Source organism: Leptosomus discolor, chromosome 3 (assembly GCF_034619465.1).
Source record: "Leptosomus discolor isolate bLepDis1 chromosome 3, bLepDis1.hap2, whole genome shotgun sequence".
NCBI classification, from domain to species: Eukaryota; Metazoa; Chordata; class Aves; order Leptosomiformes; family Leptosomidae; genus Leptosomus; species Leptosomus discolor.
In genome coordinates this window covers 68,538,367-68,558,185 of record NC_141393.1, presented here as the reverse complement: position 1 = coordinate 68,558,185, position 19,819 = coordinate 68,538,367, and the positions used below count along the sequence as shown (strand labels likewise).

General features: G+C 42.4%; 1 protein-coding gene across 3 annotated transcripts in view; it reads left to right on the top strand.

Annotated features, from left to right (window-relative positions):
• Positions 1-19,819, top strand: part of ABL2 (ABL proto-oncogene 2, non-receptor tyrosine kinase) — a 44,718-nt gene that overhangs the window by 19,145 nt on the left and 5,754 nt on the right. For 2 of the 3 annotated variants that reach the window (XM_086462396.1, XM_086462395.1), the window contains exons 2-8: positions 13,487-13,657; positions 14,441-14,736; positions 15,401-15,673; positions 16,421-16,505; positions 18,195-18,372; positions 19,016-19,200; positions 19,498-19,650. In XM_086462396.1, coding sequence (XP_086318522.1) covers positions 13,487-13,657; positions 14,441-14,736; positions 15,401-15,673; positions 16,421-16,505; positions 18,195-18,372; positions 19,016-19,200; positions 19,498-19,650 — 1,341 coding nt within the window. Of the gene's footprint in view, positions 1-8,162; positions 8,269-13,486; positions 13,658-14,440; positions 14,737-15,400; positions 15,674-16,420; positions 16,506-18,194; positions 18,373-19,015; positions 19,201-19,497; positions 19,651-19,819 lie in introns of those variants that run through there. The other variant, XM_086462397.1, reaches the window with a different exon arrangement.

The window sequence follows — 19,819 nt, the reverse complement described above, 5'->3', positions numbered from 1 at the left end:
CATATTCCAGTCTTGAAAAGCCTGCCTTACTCTTACAACATAGCTTACATTGTCTGTCTCCTCTTATTCCAGGTGAATAGAAGGTTTTGTGGTACAAATTCAAGAAAATAGGATTTCATTTAGTTAGGATTTCCTCAAAACCCTTTACAATCCTTGATAAATCCATACAACTATTTTCTTCCGTATTTCCCCAGGACAAGGAGGGAATGTTCACAGTGTTGTAGAAAAACAAACTGTCAGTGTTCAGATTAGCCTTGTAAATTGGCAACAGATCTTGGCTCTTGTGGGGATTTGTCTTTTGCCAAATTATTAGATAAATCTGTAATTGCTGCTACCTCCTTTATGATGCTTATTTGTCTATAGATCAGATTCTGTCCTTGCTAGCCTAATTTAAGGTTAATCTAAGCTTTTTCCGTGCAGTTTCTGGTTTTTGAAATGGCTCTTTAACTTGGTCAAAAGATTTGGCCTGATGTTCTGCGGAATTAAGTCACTCATTTCCACACTGTTGTACTTTGTTTGCTTTTCTTTACTACTCTGAAAACAAATTAGTGGAAAAAGCATCATCTGCAGGATGTTTCTGCTCTGTTTGCATCCAGGCACATTTGATTTTCCCATCTTCTGCAGTATTTCTCCCTGGAGCCAATTATACCTTCTTTAGCTAGTCTTCTAGTTCAGCGGGTTCCCTTGCAACTCATTTTTGTCTTTTTTTAAATGCTCCTCACCATAGGGTAGCAGTATCTGGTGACTTAACCAGGTCATACACTGTACTAAGCACTGATTATAGTATATAACTTGCTGGAACACATTAGTAATTGTTAGTGAAAAGGTGCTAGAAGTGAAGCTGCTATCAAATGGGAATAAAGAAAGTGTCTTTTACTCCACTTTCTAACTTTTCAATTCACCTGTTTTTTAGTTAAAAGCTGCTATGAGACTACAAGTGATGTGAAGAGGAAGGAAGCAAATAGCAAGATGGTAAAATTGCTAATAATGTTAAAGACAGTAGAGATAGAAGTTCACTGAAGAATCAAAGGAGGTTGCAGGTTGAAGAAGTGCTACAAGATTCCGTGTAAACATGTGGAAGACTGTACAGAGAGGAAGATGGTTCTAGTTTTGCATGTGAGGTGTTTAGCTTTGAGCTGACTGCTCTAACAATAGAAATAAATCTGTGCTTTAATAAGACAGAATCATGACAACATTTCGAATTGTCCAAAAAGCAGAGCATTAGGAATAGAAAAATACAGAGTTGTGCCCCTGTACAAAGCTATGGTTTGAATACTGCATGTAATTCTGATCTGGTTATCTGGAGGAGTGTATGGTAGAGGTAGAAAAACTCAAAGGAGGACTGTTTAAAGGTGACCAAAAGCAATAACAATGTCAGACTGCCTAAGACAAACTCTTCAGCCTGGAAGAGAGGTGTCTGAGGCAGAGTAAGATAAAGGCCTATAAAAATCACAAGGGGCAGGGAGAACACCAACAGGTAGTGATTGTTCAGAGTTTGCCACTGTAGAGAGTGATGATCATCAAACAAAATGAGCAGATGTCACATTCAGAACAAGTAAGAGCCTGTTCTTCGTTCTACGATGTGCAGTTGAGCTATTGATTGCATTGCAGGTTATTGTTTATGTGATGAGTTCAGTTTGCATTACTTCAGACAGAAACTGGACAAAATAGTACTAAACTTTCTCAGTCTTACTGTAGTTTCTTTTCCTTCAAAGTTGTATTAATTCTGCCGTAACCCCGAAGATATTTTCCAAAAACATTATTTTAGTGAGTACATTCTTGTCTTAATACTGGACTCAGACACACGAGGGCTGAACACTGCTGTTAGATTTGAAAAAGCAAGTGTAGCGACAGCCTGAAACTGCAAAGCTGTCGGCACTGAGCTAGGAATTCTCTGTCTGTCGAGGCTGGGGTTCATGTTACCCTGGTTATTTCGCAGCTGTTGGAAACGGCGCTGGTGAATGGAGTCCCTTGTCTGGTCAGCAGCGCCAATTACAAGTGTCTGCGTTTCACCAACGGGAAGTTGCACAGCAGCCAGTAACTAAGTTTAGCGTGGTGGATGTGTTTCTCTGACTTCACACACACACGTTTACACTGCCCCCCACCTTCAAATGTGAATCAGCCCATAGGGCTCAGAAGGAGCAAGATAACTAAAACGCCCTCAGCCAGGGCTCAGCTGAATGTCAGACTCTGGAATCTCCTGACAAGCATCCAAGAATTTTTCCTGGTTCTGAAGATAACAAGACAGCATGCAATTTTTGGGCAAGTACTCATGCTAAAGCTCAGCTTTTCTTGGAGGAAAGGAAATGCTGATTTATTTTCTAAGACAAATATATTTCAAAGGAAGCGAGATCACAAGAGCATTTCAGTCAAATTAAGTAAATATTTAAAAAGAAAACCCCTTCTTTGTTCAAGAGAAGAAAACGGCTGTGGACAATAGCTTGAACAGCATGTTGGTTGCTGACAAAAGAGGCTGACAGTTTTGTAATTTATTTTTAGCTAGAGGATTTTTTTAAAAACAGAGGTACTGCGTAGCTTTGGCAGTTGCTGCATATTCAGTGTGGGTGGATGGAACTGGGAAGTCGCATCTCTGCTAACAAGCATTTTGGGATTCCGTTAAAAAAATTGAACTCATGTATTGGAAACTGAAGCTATATCAGCTCACCTGGGGAGCTCTGCCCTCCGAATATCCTCCAAAAGGTAAGCAGTGCTGCCTGTCCAAGGCACTTGCAAAAATAAATACTTGGGCCTCAAGACATGACATCAACTCAAATTTGGGCTGTTAGGTTGAGGTTTTCTTTCACTCCTGAGATGACAAGTCAGTGAGTTAATCTCTACCCTCTCCTTCCAAGTTTTCCCTTTAACTAGAAAGGCTCAAAATAAATTTCAAAAAGCCAGCTGAGAAACAGTTTAATATGGTCATTGTTCTGGGTGCTGGGTCTAAGGAGAGTTATCTAATACTGTAAGACTTCTAATAAGATGTAATTATGTCACTTGGAAAGCAGCTTGGACATTTGTGTCAATGCAAAGGTCTGACCAGTTAGGGCTTTAGATCTGCAAAATAAACCTCTCATGAGCTAGACTTCATTAGTATAGACATTTCTGACTTTCTTAGGGGTCAGTTGAGCCATGATTTTTCAAGTAGTCTTTTTGCAGAAGAGCTTTTACTTCCAAATGTTTGTCTTAACACCATGAGTAAATAGCTATTCATTTGATTTGCTAAGTAGATAATATCTTGACTTTGATCTGGCCAGTATTAATGACTCCTCAGGAATTCTGTGGAGGGAACTGTAATCCACATTAAGCAACTTCTTTCCCTAAGTACTGATTAAAAAAAAGCGCTAAGTGACTTGCTGTAAGCTGTCATGATGTTTGGCCATCCCACCTTTCCTGGAGAAGGACCAGGTGACCTAATCCTCCTTATCCTTCATACTGGAGAGCTTTACTGGAACTTACCTCGACAGAGGAAGAATGTTAAACAGACTTTTGAGCTACATGTGTGCAGTTTCCCAGTTATCTTTGAGGTCTAGGTGTCCCTTCATAGCACTCCTTTCCCTAAAACTGTCATTGTGGGAACAGTTACTGTCCGCTATAGGCAGGATTCAGAGGAACAAAGACTGAAACTTCATCACTTCAGTACTCAATGGAAAGAGGTATGTAATACAGAGCATCTGAAGTTGGTGGTCTCTGCTTGTTTCTGATTGCCAGCAATTGCAAAGCTGACTAGCTTTACAGGAGCTGAACAAATCCTTAGTAATTAAGGTAACAAACACTTTGATACAGTATTCAAGATTTTGCAAAGAGGTTACATTTGTAGCTTTTTGTTCCAAAATCCTTTTTCTATATCATTAATTGCATTAAAGTCTTTCACTTCAGAGTTTTTTTATTATCTATTGTGCTGTTGGGTTTTGGTTCCTCACCCAGGGCTGAGAGACACCGCTATTTGTCTGACAGCATTAATAACAAAGGAAGAGGAGTGAAACAGAAGACAGGTGGTTCCTTCTATCAACATTGGTTTGTTAGCTATGTTAAGATTTTTAAAAAACCAGACCTCTGTTAAAGGTACACAGTGTCTTGAATTCTTCATACATTGGTGTAACTAAATCAGTTGAGATCCATTTGCCTCTCTACCAATTAAAATTCAGTTACACAAAAAATCCAAACCTTGTATTCCCCTGGATTTTTATATCAAGCTAGCCAAAAAGCACATCTTCTAGGGAAAGACCTACCGCTTTAACCATTAAATAAGTGCAGGTCAATATCATATGCAGCAGTTTATCATGTTACAAAATAAATTGGCTCCTAAGAGGCATATTGAGAGCTTTTGGGTTTCTCCATATATTTCTCTCTCTGATAGCAAAGATCACTTTTGTTAACCTTTTCTATTTTAGATATAATCTGATAATTGAGGCAAGACAGTGCTACTGCTTGGCTTGAAACATTTATTTTTATATTATGTGAGCTGTTCATGATGCGATTTTGTCACTGACTCTGAAGTCTCCTCCCGTTCTGTCTCTCCCAGCCTGGAACCATAAATAGAAACCTATTCCTTGCCCATCCCAAGTTCTTGGCTTGGAGCTGTGTTTCTTGGCTTTATTCAGTGGGTTGTTCACGGTACTTAAACGTTGCACCACTCTGTGGGAGGCCCAAAGACTAACCATGGATCTGTGCTTAGCTCAAGCAAACCACATTATTAAGAGTCTGGTTGCTTGCAGGAGAGGAACACCTAGGAATGGCATTTAGTTAGGTTGCCTGCATTTTACCAAAGCCATATGTGAGCTGTCTGATCCTTTTAAACTGGTGTTTTTTTGTGGCCACATGTATGTCAGCAGAAAGACTAGGTGGTCCATTTAGGTAAGGGCTTAAGTCTGTTACAGGGTAAAGAAAGTTCATAGGTCTGCTTCTGTGTTACCACATTATTAGACAGCAGGAACTTGGCCTATTCAGTGTTGGTTTGCTTTTTAGTATGTAGTTTGCCTTGAGTATTTTTGGTTAGAGGGAAGTGCTGAGACTTGGCTTCAGAAACAAAGCTACTGTAGAACTTGATACTATTCCAATCATGTCAGCAAAATAGGAAACCCGCTTGCTGCTGTGTTATCAATTTTATTTCCTTGTATTCATCAAGGCAGAAATCCTCCCGCTAACAGGCTGGTTAAAGATCTTGAAGTCTAGTGATGTAAAGTGATGTATGTTTTGAAGATGCAGTGGAAAATACCAATTATACTAGCAGTCATGAATTACTTGATGGGCTACTTTCTATGTTCTAGGTTGACCAATGCCTATTCTTTGGTAGTCTTAAAAGCAACCATATAAAATGAGTCTGTGTGTAAAATAGCATAATGGATATTTATATTGGCATTTAGTTTCAAAACTCAAAGTGAAAATGAAGTCAAAGATGTGGCATATGCAGGGATCTTGGTGGCCTTGTATTCAAGTGTCCCTTTGTGAAAAAAGGGCATGTGAGAAGCCAGAAGGTAAAACACCATGTGTATGTGTGTATATATACACACACATACACTATGGCTTTTGAGTTAAAATGCTAAGATATCAGATTGAGACTGTATGCAATAACCAGTTTTTACCCTATAACCTTTTCTTTGTGTCTCTTCCTTCCATTGACAAACAGTTCACTTTGGCCGCCTGCCAACACCACCAGATCCTTTTCAGAGCTGTATTTCCATTTACACATTCTTTTGTTTAAGAGAAATTGACAGTTGGTTCATAAATTCAGAATTTAACAAATTTTTTAGAAGCTCCCTGAACAGTACATTTCAAAGTAGCACAGTCAGCAAGATTTCCTTACACTCAACTTTTTCCCACTGCTGGAAGAACTGGAGAAATGCTTCTAAATGGATTATTTAAGTTGTACAGGAAGGGTAACCACTCTCAGGAAACAGTCTGAAGGGCACCACAGGGAATAGTCGAAGGAGCTGGGAAGAGCTGCTGTGCCTAGAAGGTGGATTCTTCCACCGAGGAAGTTGAGTATACCAGAATTAAGATTTTATATTGTGCACTTACTGTGAAGGGGATAGGAACAGGATGGAGATGTGGTGGATGCAAATGTCAAGGTGATGGCCCAGAGCATAAAACAACTATCTAGGAAAATAAATTGTAAAAGAAATAATGCTCATCTAGAATGTACAAAGATGCCTGATTTTATTCTGCCTGGTGCATTTGGCAGGACCTTTTGAACCATTGTGCACTATTCAGGGACACTATGTCCTCACCAAGAAACACCTTCAGGAGAGTGGCTGGAAGGGTGCAGGCACAGAGTTGCCCTGTAACAGGAAGGAAGCTTGCAGCCAACATGTTACTCGCCCATAATGCCAGTTCTGGCCACTACTTGATTCCCATCAGGAGCTTGTGAACAGACCAGACAGCCATTAGGCTTTGACTAAGAATACTCTTCTTATGGAGGCTAAAATTGGTAGGGTCAATAGATATATTTGCAAGTTACATTATTAATCCAACCTAACTTTCTGCCAATCCTTCTTTGTTCTAATTACCGATTACTCATCTGTTGTATTTTAACTAACAAGTGAATTTGTTATTTCAGCTAAGGTTGTTAACTGTTACAGCTAAGACTAGTTTAGCCACAAATCCATTCGTAGCTTGCCATTTCCTGGTACCGTTTCAGACCCACCTGAAAAGTATGTTTGTCACAGGGCTCATCCACATGTTTCTGAGGCTTTGCTTTCTTTCTCTACAAATTCTGCTTATTTCTTTGTGTATTAAAAGATACACTAAGGTTAGTACAAATACCAGTGTAATTAAGAGTACTTGGAACAAATAAGAGGGGAAAAAACCAATAAACTGAAGAGGCAAAAGAAAAGGAAAATAAATAAAGCCTAGGAACTCTTAAAGACATCTCAGCCTGTAACTACTAGGTAGTGTGGTACAGGATTCACTGAGCTTGGTTTTGGAGAAGGAAGAAAAGAGGTTGTCCACTTGTGAGAACTTTAGGAAGACAACAGTATGCAGGTATCCTAAGGTATTTTCTTTGTCCAGTTATTTTTTTCCACATACATAAGGTGATGGTAGTGGGGGAAATAACTCATGTCACAGGCCATACCAACCACCACAGCTTACTCACAGTTTTATATACTGCTTTTCCATAGCCTTACAAATTGCATACATTTGTAATAAAGCCAGGCTGCTCATTTCTTACCTTTAGCCTCATCCGAGTCCTCATCCTGTGGTGCAGCTGCCTTTCTCATAGAACAGTAGAATTCATGGGTTATAGACATGCTGCTTTTTATTGATGGACTGCAACAGCTCCTCTCCTACTACGAAGGCTAAACCACTGACTTCCCTTTCCCTGCTCCCTTTTATACCCCTCTGCAGGCCTGCCATCCTCCCAGGTGTGAGGCTGCCATGGTGATGGCTTGTTCTTTAACCCCTCCTAGTCCATGTGTTAGGAGGAGCCCGTCCTGCTACTAACCATACAGCCTTTGCTAGAAAACTAGGGCTTTTAAAGAATTCATCCAAGAAATCTTACAGCTTTTGAGAAGTAACTTGGTGGTGCTCTTCCAGAGAGCTGTCCTGAGTCTTACTAAATCAGCAAATATGCAGCTTAGACTGGGTGTACTGTACTGCCCTTGCTTTCTGTTTCTTTCTAAAATCCTGAAGTGTTCAAGAGTGTTTACTTGCTCAGTGCTTGTACGTCTCTTAGGTGTTTATTTTCACTAACATTTCCTGTTGATTCATGTAAATAGTGCTCCAGCAATGGTATGTGGAGTGGAAAAATGAATCAATCTGGGCGGTCCCCTTAACGGGTGACCTGTTTTGTCATTTGTACAAAGGAATTTCTCCAAGGAAACTGTTTGCTTTCTTCCCAAACACTTGTTGCCTAACTCTTAGCAGAACAAAACTCTGTCTTTATAGCTCATCTCAAAATTGTTTCAACTTGCAGTCCAGTCCCCACATCCTCTGTTTGTTCAGCATTCCCTGGGAAGCTCCACCCTCACTTCCAGCTAATAACCAAGTTAACCCACAGCTTGATTTTCCCAGTTTCTCCCTTGCCTGCTCGGCAGCACTTGCTCTTTCATTGGCCACCAGCCTTGCGAGCTGTGATCGTCTGCACGTGGTGGCATTTGTGCTGGCAGTGGCAGCCCAGGACTTCTTGGGTCAAGCAGCCTCTTCTGCTTGCTGTGAAGCACAGCATGATTGTGGGGACGGTCCTCTTCCAGTCTAGCAGCTTTGGCAAAGAGGGCAAGCTGCTCTGCTGCCTTGGCGAGGAAGCCTCTGAGCCTGGCGTGAGTTTCACAGGTATGATGCTCAGGGATGTAATGCTGTGCCATCCCTTTCCTGTATTTCTCTGAATGCTTCGAGGAGGATGTGGGTCTTTTGAAGTCTGTCTTTGTCTTGTAGTACAAGACCAGCCACAGGCAGGACTGAGATTGCTTGCTTTTGTCAGGGTTTTAGGATTATTGAAATGCTTCGTTTTTATGAGCAGTTACACAGTTAGTATTTCAGAAATAAAGACCACTTCAGCACTTATTGTTCTAAAATTTAGGATTCAGTGTGTACTGCCCTGTGCTCTTGGGCTAAAGAGGTTGGGAATTGTTGTGCTGGTAGTGCAGGGTGGAGGACAAAACACCCCTTACATGTTGGCTGAATAGGAAAAGCATTCATATCCGGAGAGAAGCAAATTGTATTGTGGGAATAAAGAAGAGGAAGGAGATGGATGAAGCGTAACCTCCTGGCGTGACCAGTATTGCTTGTATACTAAATGATGATGATGATGTAAGTTTTCCATTGTATAGGAAATGGAAGTGGTAATGTATGATTTATGGTTAGCCTTTAAAAGGAGCTGATATAAAAGAGAACTTCCCACCTCATTTCCTTACTCTTGGTGTGAATAGAACTTGCAGACTATTCAGCTGGAGAGGTATCATTTGTGATATGCTTTGGTTATCTTAGTTTCCTTAATGAGGTGTATGCGATTATCATGTTTCACTAACTTTCCATATCCTTACATATTGGGTGGTATAGATCCCACGCCATATTGAGCAGCATAGGTTATTATGTAATAATAACCCATGAGAGACACTTTTGTATCCTGGTAAATTCCCATTTAGTAGCTATTGGGTAACCTTTACAGTTACTTAAGCATCCAAGTCCCTCTAAAAATGAAAGTGAAGGAAGTCAGTGAGACATGAGCTCTTAAAAGCATTTGATTTTTAGGTAATGTGATTTTTAGGTAAGCACTGTAGCTGAGTGATTGAGGCTCCTCATCAAACATTAACTTCTGCCGTCTTTTTTTGTGCATAAAGTGGGTGCTAAGAACATGTGCCAGCCTCCCAGGCGTTCTGAGGAAGTGGTAGTAGTCCCACATCTGCTTTGAATCCTCGCTGTCGTCGATCCAGCACAGCACCACAAACGGTTTCGTGTGGGCAGAGCTGCTCAGCGCTAAGCGGCAGGTGGCATTTCTGCTCGTTTTGCCTTGGCCGAAGTGCCCGCTGCTGGCTCCGTGTGGGCACGCTTAGCTGGTCATAGGATTTGCTGCAGGAGCTCTGAGGCTGAGCTGCTACGAGGCTGCTTCAGGCTTACCCATGGAGTGCATGGTTAAATGCTTAACTCTGTGCTCTCTGTTAAGTACAGGTTGGATGCTCACTTCATGAGCTTTTCTGGCTTGAGAAAGAAAGATGCTTTAATTTAGAACAAATGGATATATTTTTGTTTAAAACCTTTCGCATTTCGGCAGGTACATGACTGAAAGTAAGAAGTTATTTAAACACCAGTTTGGAGCTGAAAGGTCAGATATTTTTTGAAAACACTGCCTACTTTTGTGCTTGCTCCTTAGCAGAGATGTATAAGTCAGATTTCTTGTATATCACATCTGCTGAGTGACTTTGCTTAAGGCACTGAAACAGTCTCTAACACACTTGGTGTATAAACAATGTATTTTTTAATTAAATATGTATTTTTACTCCATAAAGACAGCTGGGTTTAGGAACTGGTATTCTTTCCTGGTTCTTAACACCTGGACATGCATATGCACACACCCAGCCCTAAAAAAATTACAGTGGGATGTTAGCAGCCATGCTATAATGTAGGTAGCTGAGCAGGGATTGGGATTTCCTCTCTTTTCTGTAATAGCACACAGTCTGATGGGTCAGCATATTGCAAAACTAATTGCAGTTCACAGTTAGCAACAAGAAGCATATGTAAATATTGCATCTGTGGACAATGAAGTCAAAGAAGTGACATTTTGGTAGCTTCATCAGTTGTCACTTCTGTTCTTGCTAGGAGAACCTTGATAGAGGGCTACTTTGGTAAGGCTCGGGAGGTAGGTTATTAAGGAATTGCAAGATAAGCAGGTTATGCAAGCAGTATAACTCTGAATAATTACTAGAAATGCAGTCAAAAGCCACTTAGCTATGTATTTAAAAACAGAACAAGCCTCAACCGTTTACTTTCTCATGTACCTACAATACAGTTGAAAAATTGCATGTAGATGCTGGGAAACCCCCTGTCATTGTTTTCCAGGCTTGAGCTCTGTCCTGTGACACCGATTTGGCATATGCTTGCCTCTTACTTGGCTCAGGCCTCTTCCTGGTTTGTGTCTCGCCGACTTCCCAATTTTCCCATCCTGTATTGCATTTGAGCTCTTTGTTCTCTTTCGAAGTGCCTTATAGACGAGCTCTTGCTCACAAATGTAAATCTCATGGGAGTGCGGGGAAGGGGGTAGTCACATGCACACGTTCTCTGGCAGGGGTCTGCTTAAAAAAACCCTGAGCCTGACTTCTCAGCCCCTCAGAAATGGGCCAAAGCAATGATTGTAAAGCAAACAAAGCCTCAAATTTTTTGAAGAGGACTTTTTATGATTACTGCATTTAATGAAATCTCTTTACAGTGTACATTTCCATAAGTAAGTTGAACAAGAGAATTTGGAAAAATATATTAGGACAGGAACTTACATCAGTTGTGCCATCAGAGAAAATATTTCTACCTTTTCACTTTCATATTTTTTGCCCACTTGAACAGCCCACATGTATGAAACCACATCTTTCTCTTGTCTTAACGTTGAAATTTATTCTGCTACATGTTTCTGGGAAACATCTCTCTGGGTTTGAAAGCCAGTGATGGCCTTGGCATAGCACTACCATGAAGTGTTCAGACAGTTTTGGTGTTTACTACAGTTCTTTCCGAAACCCTGTGTATTTAGATCGTTTTTCATCACCACAGAAACGTGGGGACTTTTTTGTTGTGTCTGTAAAACAAATCTGATTCCTACCCCCACTCCCTTGTACTATCAAGTTTGCATTGGTTGTCCTTTGAAACAGCAAAACAGAATTGCCTGGGTGTTCAGAAACACTGCTGCTAAATACCTAGCATCACCCGTACTACTTTCTGGCCCTGTCAGTTTTCCACCTTTCATTTACACGGTCTTGAAATGTATTCCAAATCACCATCATTCCTGCTAATACTGAATCTGTTACTGTCCCAACCTGTAGATCTCTTCTGTGCCATAATTCAGTCTGTCTTACCCGTATTTGTAATGTTGGTTTCACATCAAGGCTACCTACTTCAGCCGTAGAAACAATAAAGACATAAAACATAACATTTCAGCATCAAAAGGTTTCCTTTACTACTTCACATAACAAAAAAACCCACACTCTTAATTTCTCACCCATTTTTTATCTATGAATGCTTAAATACATTCAAATAGAGGTATATATAAATAGAAGTATATATAATGTAATAAATATTAAATAAAATCTTACATACATAGCTTGCTACTTGGTATATAGGAAGTTAATCACCTTCTCCATCCCCTGTTAGAAGTAACCTATAGAATGAAGAGTCAGCAAAGTGGGGCTTGAAAACCACCTAAGATGTGCAGATGTGGTGTTCCACGTGCCCCTCCCCCGATGGGATGCACCTATGAGTGCTGAGGGAGCTGGCAGATGCTATTGCTAAGCCACCGTCCATCATCTTTGACAGATCATGGAGGACAGGAGAGGTGCCCGAGGACAGGAGGAAAGCCAGTGTCACTCCAGTCTTTAAAAAGGGCAACAAGGAGAATCTGGGAAGCCGCAGACCACTCGTCCTTACCTCCATCCCTGGAAAGGTGATGGAACAGCTCATCCTGGCTGTTACCGCTAAGCATGTGGAGGAAAAGAAGATTATCAGGAGTAGTCAGCATAGATTCACCAAGGTGAAATCATGCCTGACCAACCTGATAGCCTTCTCTGATGGCATGACTGGCTGGGTGGGTGAGGGGAGAGCAGTGAATGTTGTCTGCCTCGACTTCAGCAAGGCTTTTGACACTGTCTCCCATCACATCCTCATAGGTAAGCTTAGGAAGTGTGGGATAGATGAGTGGGCAGTGAGGTGGGTTGAGAACTGGCTGAAGGACAGAGCTCAGAGGGTTGTGATCAGCTGCACAGAGTCCAGCTGGGGGCCTGTAGCTAGCGTGTTCCCCAGGGGTCAGTACCAGGTCCGTTTTTATTCGACATATTCATCAACAACCTGGGTGAAGGGACAGAGTGCACCCTCAGCAAGTTTGCTGATGATATGAGACCGGGAGGAGCGGCTCATACACCAGAAGGCTCTGCTGCCATTCAGCGAGATGTGGACAGGCTGGAGAGTTGGGCAGAGAGGAACCCAATGAGGTTCAATAAGGGCAAGTGTAAGGTCCTGCACCTGGGGAGGAATAATCCCACGCACCAGTACAGGCTGGGGCTCGACCTGCTGGAGAGCAGCTCTGCAGAGAAGGGCCTGTAAGTCCTGGTGGACAGTGAGTTACCCATGAGCCAGCAATGTGCCCTTGTGGCCAAGAAGGCCAATAGTATCTTGGGCTGCATTAAGAAGAGTTTGGCCAGCAGGTGGAGGTTCTGCTTCCCCTCTATTCTGCCCCAGTGAGGCCACATCTGGAGTCCTGTGTCCAGTTCTGGGCCCCCCAGTTCAAGAGGGACAGGGAACTACTGGAGAGAGTCCAGCAGAGAGCTACTAAGATGATGAGGGGACTGGAGCATCTCTTTTGTGAGGAAAGGCTGGGAGACCTGGGGCTCTTTAGCCTGGAGAAGACTGAGAGGGGACCTTATCAACGCTTATAAATATCTACAGGGCGGGTGCCAAGAGGATGGGGCCAGGCTCTTTTCAGTGGTGCCCAGTGACAGGACAAGGGGCAACGGGTGCAAACTTGAGCACAGGGAGTTCCACCTGAACAGGAGGAAAAACTTCTTTACATCAAGGGTGGCAGAGCACTGGAACACGCTGCCCAGGGAGGTTGTGGAGTCTCCTTCCCTGGAGATATTCAAAACCTGCCTGGATGTGGTTCTGTGTGACCTGCTCTAGGTGAAGGTGCTTTAGCAGGGGGATTGGACTAGGTGATCTCCAGAGGTCCCTTCCAACCTTTACCATTCTGTGATTCCCTTTCCATAAAGAGCATATTATGCAGTAGGAGCTTCACTCTGCTGATATATTGATATATTTACAATTGTACACAAAGTAATTTCCTCTTCTATTTTTTCTTCAGAGGCCCTGCACCGCCCCTATGGTTGTGATGTTGAACCCCAGGCACTGAATGAAGCCATCAGATGGAGCTCCAAGGAGAACCTGCTTGGAGCCACTGAGAGCGATCCCAATCTCTTTGTTGCACTTTACGATTTTGTAGCAAGCGGTGACAACACACTCAGCATCACCAAAGGTAAGGCTGTGCATCACGGAGCAGCTACTAGGTTGAAAACTTAGTAACGTAAAAGAGAAAGTAGAATCATTCTCCTGTCATTCCATTGGAAGGAACTGGGAATGAGTGCAGTTAGAGAAGACCGTTCTCTAAACTGACCACTATAAGCACATGGTCTCTCTCTCAGTTGTGTTGGAGAGACACCTGCCGGGCAGTTCTCCCAGTACGGACACAGGTTTGTGTCACACTGAGGAACAGTGTAGCCCAGCTATGGCTATACCCATTCTAGGCTTCCCAGATCATCAGCCCTTTGAGACACCTATTTTGGGGAGGGGCAGAGGAAAACCTTAACATTAATGATGATAATAGAATTCAGCTTTCAACTAGGGAAAAATCCAGAATTAATAATTTCACAGAGATTTTGTTTCTATTCAGTACGTATATCAGAATATGACCTGCTGCAGAACTGTTCTAAATCACATGCCATTTAAGGCTTTAAGAAGGAGGCAAACCTCATCCTTCCAAGAAAGAAAAGTCTTTCTAGTCTAAAACTCTGGACTACAGGAAGTTTTCTGAGTTCATCAATCACACTGCAGTAAATCAGGGAGCAGCATCCTCAGTGTTCTGTCTGAAACTTTATTTCATAAATACTTTATATATAGGAGTTTAATTATAAGATCACTGCTGCAGATTTTTATTGTTAAGCTATAAACCCAGGCTTAGCCAGCTGATGGTGAGTTTCTCCCTTAATGAGACCCAATAGATTGCACTGTGTTTATTCTGCTTTTTTCTTTCTGGTCATAGGTGAGAAGTTGCGAGTCCTGGGTTACAACCAGAACGGTGAATGGAGTGAGGTACGTTCGAAGAATGGGCAGGGCTGGGTACCAAGCAACTACATCACACCAGTGAACAGCCTGGAAAAGCATTCATGGTACCATGGGCCAGTGTCACGCAGTGCAGCAGAGTATCTGTTGAGCAGTCTCATCAATGGCAGCTTCCTGGTTCGTGAAAGCGAGAGCAGCCCAGGGCAACTATCCATCTCGCTCAGGTACGAAGGACGTGTTTACCACTACAGGATCAATACCACCTCAGATGGAAAGGTAAGAATCTCTGGATAATGCTTTGGGGAGAGGAAATAAGGATATTAATTAAGAGGTGATCCAAAATCTCAAGTTGCAGACTGTTACGAGAGGGGTGTACGTGAGAGAAAACAGGTCCACTGGTTGATTAATATAAAAAATGAACAAGCATGCCAAGAGTTTGGTGGTAACTGGCTGAACACCATTTTGGCAGAAGTGCAGATGGTACTTATCGTGGCTGAAAGCAGCTAGGGAGCAAAGCAGTTGTGGTTTGATGTGGTATCTTTCCATTGATCCACTTAGAACAAGTAAAGCATTGTTAAGTCAGCAGTTTTGATCAGCATTTTGAAACCTTGATAAAATAGCAGAATAACATGTGTTGAGTGATACAGAAACTGGCCTTGTGCTTGGCTACAAGAATTCCAGTTGCTAGTCCTGTAAAGCACGAGGCAGGAGACAGCACTGCTCTCAAGTGATAGCTTATATCTAGCTGCCTTCTGCAGGTAAAAAGCGCACAGATTAATATTCATTTGCCCAACGACATGAGAACAGGTACTCTGAAGTCTGGTTCCCTTACCATCTGGGTTTTTTAAACCTCCTAGAATGTTACTGTACCTGTTTTCCGGTGTTACTGAAAGCTTCCCGCTGCCTTCATTTAAGTAGATTCCTGGTTTGTTCTTAACAGGTGTACGTGACAGCAGAAAGCCGTTTCAGCACACTAGCAGAGCTAGTGCACCATCACTCAACAGTAGCAGATGGACTGGTGACAACTTTGCATTACCCAGCACCCAAGTGCAATAAGCCCACTGTCTATGGAGTGTCCCCCATCCACGACAAGTGGGAGATGGAGCGGACTGATATCACCATGAAGCACAAACTTGGGGGAGGGCAGTATGGCGAGGTGTATGTTGGTGTCTGGAAGAAATACAATCTCACAGTTGCTGTGAAAACATTAAAGGTAAGTTTTCAGATTGATATGCACTGTTTGTTTGGTCACCATTTATGATAAGGGTAAAGAAATGGTAACGTTCTCAGTTATACCTCCTAATGATAGAAATATCAGAAAATGGAGCATGCTAATCTGCATAAAATCCATGCTTAAGAGTAGCTTTGCAGAACAAAGTTAGCTTATCAAACTTGCACTAGTGCATGTGGCCTAGGAACAGTTTGGAATTTTGGCCCAGCAAGCTCCTGCAGGAATGTCCAAGTCAGATCTGTAGAAATGGTTACCAAGTCCACTTCCCTGCCCTCGGAAGAGCTGTGGAAGCTTCAAGAAAGCAAAGGTGTTGGAAATATCTTCTACAGCCTCTGCCCTACTCCTGGAAAAATTCAGCTTCTCCATTTATCTTCCTTTTCAAAGCCTTCTCTTTGTTTCAACATTAACAGCTCCAATTCTATGTACCCCCTGAGTAAGGGAGCTTTCAAGCTTAATTTTTATAGCTAGGCAGGGGAACTTAAGTCAGTGATCCTGAGAGTCTTCCCCTCACCAGCCACAACTGCTACCAAACAAGAAAGCCTAGCATTCTGGGTACTGCAGATCTGTCACTTGGCCATGCTGCAGGCCAGCCAGGCAGCTTTTCAGGGCTGTCATGTTTTGCTTTGGTAAAAGCCAAAACAGCAGAATGGAGCCATCGTCACTTATATTCAGCTCGGATATTGGTCACGAAGATAAATTTTCCCTTCTTTTGCCTCTCTGTTTATCTAGGAAGATACCATGGAGGTGGAAGAGTTCTTGAAAGAAGCTGCTGTCATGAAGGAGATCAAGCACCCAAATCTAGTGCAGTTGTTAGGTTAGTGAAATTCCTTGCTCTTTCTGTTCTTACTTGAGTTTCCACCAAAATGAGATCTGTCTTGTTTAAAGCAGTGGCAGATTTTCTGTACTTATATAACTTTTTGAATCAGGTCAGGTTATGGGGTGGTATTTTTGACAGCTTACTCCTTTATGTCGTGTTGGAGCTAGGAGACATTCATTTTAAATAAAACATCAAGTATAGTCACTTACATTAGTAGACAACTTTGCTGATGAGGCACATTTATGCATTATATAAAAGTTTGCAATATCCTGTTAGTTTGTACCCTTGGCCTTAGACATGCTCCAGGGTTCAGTTATCAGGTTCAGTTTCCTTTTCTACTGAGTTGAATCGTATTTACAAAACTATTTTCCATGACTTATTTTTCTGATAGAACAAAATCATAAGAAAATTCAAAGTGAAAGAAAAAAAGTTATATTGGAAGCACGACAAATACTGTTCTTCATACTTCTCAAATCAGAGAAGTTTATAGAAAAAGCTGCACAAAATAGAAAAATCAGTCCATAATTAAGCAAAAGACGACCAGATCGCTGCTGTTGTAAGGGACCGTGTGTATCACCCAATAAGTACATGAGATCAAGGCAGTGGAGATGCAAGTCAGATCAAACAGCACACAAATGGAAGAAATCTGCAGGCTTTACAGCTTGGCTGTGCCCTGTTTGTCTCACTGACAAATGCATATGATGATCACTATTAAATAGTCTGCATAGCTGTTAATTCTACATGTACAAAGATTCTTAAGGAGACATCCTAAACCTTTACTAGTGTTTAATTGCCTCTGGACTTTTGCTGCTTTCAGGAGTGATGCTGTCAAGGCAAGCCTAGGATGAAAGGAGAAATGTGAAGAATGCGAAAGCTTTTAATAATGGCAACTATTCTGTACCCATTTAAAAAATGGGCACAGATGAAGCGTCTGCCCAGCCCTGTCTGGTTGCAGGAGTGGAGACTAAAAGATTTCTCATCAGAGGGATGCATTTTTGCTCTTTCTGCTGCACAGTGTGGTTTTACTCCTGTATGTGTGTAACGGTGTGAGCAGGCATTCAGCAGTGCTGCAGTGGGAGTTCACAGAGATTTGACATGAGTGTCCTGTCGCCCTCCTCCTCCGCTAATACATACTTGGTACATAACTGTAATGACTGTAGCAAGTAGTCATCTGAGGAATGTGTGAGAATGCTGCTTTAGGAGCAGGTCTCACTGTGCTGATCACTTACTCAGCTAGCACGCATGGGAGTGCTTCACATTACTCTGGAGTGACATTTCGGTCTGGAAATCCTGCCAATTGACAGGTACCTCCTTCCAGTTGGCCACTCTTCAGCTTTATGAAGGAAGAGAGGGGAAGAAAAGCAAATTGTATGTGTTCAGGATAACTCCTATTTCATTCTGTAACCCTCCAAAGAACAGAACAACTCCTTCATGTATATTATATAGGAATAGCAGTGCTTTCATAGACATGTTTCTCTCCATCCGTAAATGGTTGGACAGATAAATAGACAGAAGCACTGAATTTTAAGTTGGGCTGCGTTGAACTGGGTCTTGCAGATGGAAGTCTTCAGTTTTCAGAGAAACGCTCGTCAGTACAAAATGCGCCAAGTGGATATTAAATCAGGAATAGTGGTAAGCTAGGGAAGAAAGGGATTTATTCACGTTCTCCCTCCTCCTCACTGCTAGGTGTATGTACCCTGGAGCCACCCTTTTACATTGTGACAGAATACATGCCCTATGGGAACCTGCTAGACTATTTACGGGAATGCAACCGGGAGGAAGTGAGTGCTGTTGTGCTACTCTACATGGCCACTCAGATCTCCTCTGCTATGGAGTACCTGGAGAAGAAGAACTTCATTCACAGGTGGGTAAAGTCACATCGAGCTGGTACAGTTTCAGATTGCAATGATGAACAGGCCACCAGCATGGTGGCCCAGGAATTCCTCCTTTTGGGGAGGTTTCTTCCAGAGTTTGGTTTCACGCTGGCTTATCTATTGGCTGTTTTGGTTTCAGTACTGTCTTGCAATACACTCTACCAATGACTTTCATAGCAAACTTACAATCTTGTGCACGACTACCTGACAGCTACGAAGGATGGCATTGACCTGTTCCAATGTCCCCCCCCACGTGCAAGACATTGTCAACTCTTAAGTCCTATTTTAATCCAGTCAGATAAAGCCATGCCTTAAAACTGTTAGCAGTGTGTGATGAGCTGCTGATCTCATCCAGTTGTCAGGAAACATAAACTTCTCATCATAACAGCTATCTTTACAGGAAATTTAATAGAATTTAGAGAATGAACCCTAATCTTGACTCACCTTATTGCTTCTAATAAGTCCGCTTAGTTTCTGACACAGCTCAGAGCAAAGCTTCCATTGTCTTTACCTGCTGTATGAAGAGAGTGCTTCCCAGTTCAGAAAAGAGGGACAGGCTGTGCAGCCACAAGACTGTATTCAAAAGCTCTGCCCTTGCCTCAGTGAAGGAGTGTGCTTTTTTCCTTTGTACAGGGACCTGGCAGCACGGAACTGCTTAGTTGGAGAAAATCACGTGGTGAAGGTGGCTGACTTTGGCTTAAGTCGACTTATGACTGGAGATACCTACACAGCTCATGCTGGAGCCAAGTTCCCAATCAAATGGACGGCTCCTGAGAGCCTGGCCTATAACACCTTTTCAATCAAATCAGACGTGTGGGGTAAGAAAAATCCACTTCAATGTTCTTTTCTTTTTCATTTTGTTTTTCTTTGCTGGCCTAGACAGTAACTTGCTTTCTGGCCTGGGCGGAAACGTGTGGGGAGGAGACGGGTCACGTGCCAGGCCACAGCTTCATGAGTCAATAGCATTTTTAGCAGGTAATGTCTTCACCTAGAGTGGCCTGAAATATCTGTAAGAAAACGAAGCTGCCTCAAGCCGCAGTAAAGGCCACAATGTAATGAGCAGCACAAGAGGAGGGCAGACTCATGACCAGGAATTTTGCTTTCCTCCTTTGCAGCCTTTGGTGTGCTGTTATGGGAAATTGCTACCTATGGGATGTCGCCATACCCAGGCATTGACCTCTCTCAGGTGTATGATCTGCTGGAAAAGGGCTATCGGATGGAACAACCAGAAGGGTGTCCTCCGAAAGTTTATGAACTGATGAGGGCATGTGAGTATCTTCTTCCAGTTTGGGGGACAAAGCCTAGGAGGGGTGGGAGAAATCTGTAGTCAACTCTGAAGTCCTTGGTTCTTATGTGCCATTTTGTTAGCTCACATGGAAAAGGCCCCGTCACCTGATCACTGATGCCAAATGACTCTGGTCTGTGGGGAACAAGAAT